A 6,091-nucleotide genomic window follows, 5' to 3' on the forward strand; every position below is an offset into this window, starting at 1 on the left:
TGATGGCACTACAGAGGGTCCATGTCCATTTGTAGTGCATGGGCTTATTGGTGAACAGCTCACAAATATGAGCACAGATGCATTACGGGCCTATGCACTGCAGCATTTTAAATCACAGAAAAAGGCAGCTCTTGGTATTGGGCAATCAGAACAGCCAGAGTCCCTATTCTCAAACCCACAGCTGTACACACAGATGTTTCCTTGGCTATTTCCATATGGTCTTGGGGGTCCAGGAAACACAAGAGGGTTCAAGAACATATCAGAGCCTGAGAGAAAAAGACAACTGTTGATGTACCATGACAAGTGGTTCCAGACTGAAGCCTACTTTCCACTGGTTGCATTCAATCATTAACAGATCAAAAGCAGTGCAACTGGTGGATTTCTGCTTGCAGAGCAGCAGAAGTTTGCAGATGTAGCCAATAGGATCTTGTCTATAGATGAGAATGTCCTGGATGATTTGACTCAGAAACTCAAAGAACGTGGACACTACAAGCCAGAAACACAGGCAGAGAAGGACTGCTATCAGCTCATACAAGATGTTGATCATGTTGCATATAAAGTCCCTGGATCTCTGACAAGCAGGAAACACATGCGTAATGAAATATGGGCCCTCACTTCCTACCTCGGAGCTCCATCATGGTTCATAACATTTGCACCTGCAGATGTGAAGCATCCATTGTGCCTGTACTTTGCAGACACAAATGGGACATACAAACCTGACATCCTTGATAATGATGCACGCACAAGGTTGATTGCAGCTAACCCAGTCGCAGGAGCTATATTTTTCAATGTAGTTGTTGAGCTATTCATAAAGCATGTTCTAGGTGTTGGCTCTAATCATCCTGGCTTGTATGGAGACACAGCTGGATACTACGGAACAGTTGAGCAGCAGGGACGGATGACTCTGCACCTGCACCTCATGCTATGGATCACAAATGCATTGACTCCACAGGAAATACGTGAGCGTATCATGGACCCCACATCTGACTTTCAACAGAAAATGGTTCAGTATCTAGAAAGTGTCCACCAAGCAGAGTTCATGGGTGCAAACATGGCCGATGTGTATGACCAGTTGCTCAGTGATCAGCAGCAGGATAAATACATTGATCCTACCCTGACACTGCCAGACCCACCGCCTAATCAGATGCATACATGTGACAACAAGCACTTTGATGATTGTCAAGGCTGTTCTACAGATCATGGTTGGTGGGCCAAGTTCTACAAGACTGTGAATGACCTGGTATACAAGTCCAACCGTCATAGCTGCTCCACAGGCGAAAGTGGTTGCAAATATGACAAGCGGACAAATAAGATCATGAAAGTCTGTAAGCGGAGATTCCCCAGGACAACAAGGCCATGCACAGTTGTTGATCCAGACACAGGTGCACTGCTCATGAAGCAAGGGGAAGCAAGGCTCAACACTTTCACTCCATCCCTTACTTACCTCCTGAGATGCAACACAGATGTCACAAGCTTACTGTCTGGCACGGCAATCAAGGCAATCACTGCATATGTTACAGATTACATCACAAAGACTCCTTTGAAGACACATATGATGTTCTCAGCTGTGAAGACAGTGTTCAGCAGAAATCCTGATCTCAAAGCCGGTGAAGATGGCAACCGCAAGGTGTGTGCACGGAAGCTGATCACTAAAATTGTCAATGCTCTCACTGCCAGTGCAGAAACAGGTGCACCAATGGCTTGCATGTACCTCCTTAATCAGCCAGACCATTACACCAGCCACACATTCTGCCCCTTCTACTGGAGGAGCTACATGTATGAGGTCCTCAAGGCCTGGCCGACTGAGGAGCCAGTGTACACTCCAAATGAGAAACCAGCCAAAGTAGTCATAGGCAAGAGCCATGATAAGTTTGTAGGCATTACACAACAAATGGACTACATGTACAGGCCAACTAAATATGCCCAAGTGTGTCTGTACGACTGGATCAGACTGAGTGACAAACAAACCATGGGACGTGCCATGAAACGTGCTACTCAGAAGCTCAAGCCAGTACATGAGAAAATTGCTAAATTGGAGAACAATGAGGACAAGAGCAAACGAAATATAAAGCCATTGCCTAGTCGCAGAGGTGGTGGCCAGGATAAATGGAAGGAAGAGTCTGATGATGATGACCCATTGTTGCTCACAAAGGAGACAGCACAGAAGGCTAGAGAGGATGAGCAAATGGATGCTATCACAAATTACCATGAGCCCACACGCTTCCAGCCCACTCATCCTCAGTATGAAACACACATGGCTGTCATGCTACCAGATCATTGTGCTCGGGTGCCCAACTTTGTTGGAGGCACATTGCCACATCAAGACATGGGTAATAGAGAGGAATATTGCATGACCATGCTCATGCTCTTCAAGCCTTGGCATAAAGGCTTAGACCTCACGGATACTTCTCAGACATGGGATGATGCATTTGCTAGCCATGAATTCACAGAACGGCAGCAAGAGGTCATGAAGTTCTTCCACATAAAGTATGAGTGCAATGATAGTCGAGATGACTTTTCCAAGCACAGACAGGACAAAGGAGAACATGGAGGCCTGGGCTTTGAGGAAGAAGAAGAAGTTGACAATGATGATTACATTGATGTTGTGCAGAGCAGTGTAACAGGTGATGATGGGGCAATTGACTATGATCCAGAATGGGATGTTCTTGGGAGAAAGTCCCTGACCCGTATTGCACAGATGCAACAGGCAGAGAACATTGCTCATGCTAGTGTTAGGGCTCGTGGGCTCGGAACCCTAGATTCAGGGGCCGGGCTGCCTCGTGAACCTAATGGTTGGTGGTCGCGACGCGACCAGGGGGGAAAGGAGGATCTCGGGGTCGTGAGCAAGGTGAGGAGTACCTGCTAGGGTCGTTAGCAGGGCGACGAGCCTTGCTATTCGGGAGCGCGGAGAGGTCCTTGGTTGCCAGCGACGAGCTGGGCCAAGCAGGGAGTCCTAGACGGGCTGTTGGGCCAGGTCGAGGAGGGGTCCAAGGCGAAGGCGACGAGCCTAAGCCGAGGGGAGTTCCTAGGCGGGGCGACGAGCCTAGCCGAGGACAGGGGAACTAACTCGGACGGCGCGAAGAGTTCGCACTCGGACGAGGTGGTAGTTCAGGTAGAAGAGTAGATTACTTCCCAAAATGGAAGTCAGATCGCTAGGTACATTGAGATAAGATGAGATGTACACTATCAGTTCATAATCTAATCTAAGGGACAGATAATGGGTTATCTATCCGTAACAGAGCCCCCCATTATGAAGCGTATAGTGTGGGTATTAACAATGAGGTGATGGCTCAGAAGAAGTGGATGTGGACATAGAGTGGAAAGGAAAGGGACCATAGAAGAGGAAAAAAATTTTGGGCAGTAAAACTGCATCTAGAAGGCTCCGCCATGCAGAGGCTGAGCTGTGCCGCATGTATCGCATCCCGAGCGGTCATCCTCGCAGGCATCCCGGTTGCACTGTAGTCGCCATGCAGAGGATGCGCTGTCCTGCGCATACCACGTCCCAAGCTATCATCCTCGCAGAAGGCATGGATATGCCTGGGGCCAGGGTAGGCTAGGCTCGGTGTACCTCCCTATCCTCCCCTACCCCCTGCCCCCCAATCCCGAGTTGGAGCGATCCGGTGGTGAGGTTCGGCTCGAGATTCCGTAGAGCAGAGGAGATGGTAGCAGGTAAGGGTGGAATAGTAGCAGGGGTGGGTGGGCTGGGCTTTATTTTTCTCTATTGCTTAGGCATTCCTCGTCGTAGGCATCTGACACTCGTATTGCTTCTTCTACTTGCCACCGTGCATGCGCAAGTGCAGCTAGTGCAGCCGGTGACTTGTCGTAGACAACACATTCCCGGGCTTCCCTATGTGCACGATAGAGTTGGAAGAAATTGGGTAGCTTGTCGCATGCAGAGGCGGAACTCGATGGGGGAAGACTATGAGGAGCGCGGACATTCCACACGTCCTCATTGTCCGAAGCCGAGAGTGGAGGTGATGAGAGTGGAGGTGTTGTCAAAGGACATGGAGGCATAGTCGATAGATCATGTCGAGGCGAGGTCACATCGGACGAGGACTTAGACAAAGGCAAGGATGAGTGTACAATCAGGTCTGGAGGAGTCAACAGAACGGAGTTGATGTGTCCGAGGGACGCCGCCGTGTCAAGAGCGGGTGTGTGCACAGAACACGAGGGTGGAGCGCAGGGTTGAATGAATCGACCACTGCCTTTGGAACCCGAGGGCGGAGGCGTCGACGCAGGTGTACCAGCAGAGTAGTTACCCGGCGCTCGGAATTGCCTCGCAGCCTGAAACTCATCCTGCAGATCATCCTCGACAAGAGTCTTGGCGGCCGTCGAGTGACCCGGGGTCGAGATGGACGAAGCTGAGATGGACACGACGGAACATGAGAGTGGGGAGCAGGGTCGAAGAAGTCGACCACTGCTCTCGGAAGACGATGATTTCGAGAAGGGCGAGAAGGACGAGAGCGAGGTGTCGACACCCAATCCGCGGGAAGGAGTCAGCGCGGCTCGCGCCGACGAGTCGAAATCCTCACAATGATCGTGCGTCGACGTGGACGAGTCGAGTGAGGGTGCACGTACGCCGAACGAAGGCAGGTGCACGGACAGATCGAGCACGGGCGTAGGAGCAAGGCGGGAGGAAGTGTCCGTGCTCATAGTTGAACTCGACAAGGGCGGACTACGAGGCGCGCGGACGTTCCGCACGGCCTCATCGTCCAAAGCCGAAGGTGGGTGCGTGAAGGCGTCGGGCTGAGGCGCAGACGAGGACAGAATTGCGGAGCGAGTACTGAACGTGCGGACATTCCACTCGGTCCAATCTTCGTCCGAAGGATCGTCCGCGGGGGCGGTTCCGTGAGTCCTTGGGACGCCGAGGCGCAAAGGTGGCGACGGAGACGCTGGCGAAGACACATGCGCGGATGCATGTTTGCCGAGCGAAGGCGGGGGCGAGGAGCAACTACTGGGCATGCGGCGGTCTCGCACAGTCCGAAGTTCGTCTTGCAAGCCATCCGTACGAGAAGTTCCGAAGGCCGAGGGAAGACCGAGGAACGAGGTCGGCGACGGAGACACTAGCGAGGGTGTACTAGGGCTCGAGGGTGTGCAGCGTGAACACAGCGATGCGGTCGAGGACTCGCAAGAGACGAGTAGTAGCGCGGAGGGGATGCAGGGAGGCCGCGATGGCGCCGGTTCGAAAGCGTGTGGCGGACACAGAGACGGGACGGACGAGGACAGAGACGCGGAACGTCGACGAGGATGGATGGGTGGAGAGGGTTGACGGTTAGGAAGACTTACCGCGGTCGTCTCGACTCGCGTCTCCTGCCTGTCGATCTCCCAGCTTGGGGTCCTCACTCCTGGAGCTTCCCATCGCGATCCTTCGCGTCCGTTCGTCCTCGCAATTGACCCGGAGTCCTCGTTGGTGCCTGCGTGTGCCTCTGCTGCTTGGCTGGTTGGCTGCTCGACTTCGCTCGTCGAGCTGTTTGCTGTACCAGGCACGCGGCGACTCCACGCCGCCCAGTACTCACTCAACGGGATGTCCACGCCCGAGACCTTTGAGGTTGCTGAGTGACTCTGGTACGAGGAAGGTGGTGGGGTACCGGAACAGGCCGAGCGGTGTGAGGGCCGCGAAGCATGCGGGATAACGCGCGGCGGGGACGTGGACATGTCAGGAGCTGGCGCGAGCGTGGCACACAAGAGAGGAGAGCAGGGTCGAAGGGTTCGACCGCTGCACTCGGAAGTGGATGAGTCGAGGTCGTGTGTAGACGCAGGCACGTCGAGAGAGGATGGGGACACGTCGGGAGTGGGCAAGTGTATGGAACACGAAGGCAGAGAGCAGGGTCGAAGAGGTCGACCGCTGCCTTCCGAAGCTGAGCGAGTACCGGGCGGGGAAGTTAGTGTGTCGGTCGAGACACTTGTTTGAACCGCCGACGTAACCTCAGCATCACGCCCTACGTGCCCCTGGGGTCGCTCGACCTTGCTCGTTGGGCTGGCTATTGTACGGGGCGCGCGGAGAGTCCACGCGGCCCAGTACTCGCTCAGCGAGACGTCCAAGCACGGGTCCTTCGGGGCCGCCGAGTGACTGAATTGCGAGGAGGATGGC

General features: G+C 53.7%; 2 protein-coding genes across 2 annotated transcripts; both read left to right on the forward strand.

Moving 5' to 3' along the window:
* Positions 1–847: 847 nt before the first annotated feature.
* Positions 848–1,588, forward strand: B0H18DRAFT_851264 (uncharacterized protein; the record flags this gene model as incomplete). Its single annotated transcript, XM_048039611.1, has 1 exon — positions 848–1,588. A coding segment is annotated over one exon (741 nt), but the record flags the coding sequence as incomplete, so codon positions are not given.
* On the forward strand, positions 1,556–3,105 carry B0H18DRAFT_938117 (uncharacterized protein; the record flags this gene model as incomplete). The annotated part of the gene is made up of 2 exons (XM_048041830.1): positions 1,556–1,783; positions 1,871–3,105. 2 exons carry the CDS (start codon positions 1,556–1,558, stop codon positions 2,864–2,866), a joined length of 1,224 nt encoding a protein of 407 aa, XP_047888629.1. The 3' UTR covers positions 2,867–3,105.
* Between the last annotated feature and the right edge of the window lie 2,986 nt (positions 3,106–6,091).

The sequence above is a fragment of the Fomitopsis serialis genome (genome assembly GCF_022376445.1).
Source record: "Fomitopsis serialis strain Sig1Antser10 chromosome Unknown B0H18scaffold_95, whole genome shotgun sequence".
Taxonomy (NCBI): Eukaryota; Fungi; Basidiomycota; class Agaricomycetes; order Polyporales; family Fomitopsidaceae; genus Fomitopsis; species Fomitopsis serialis.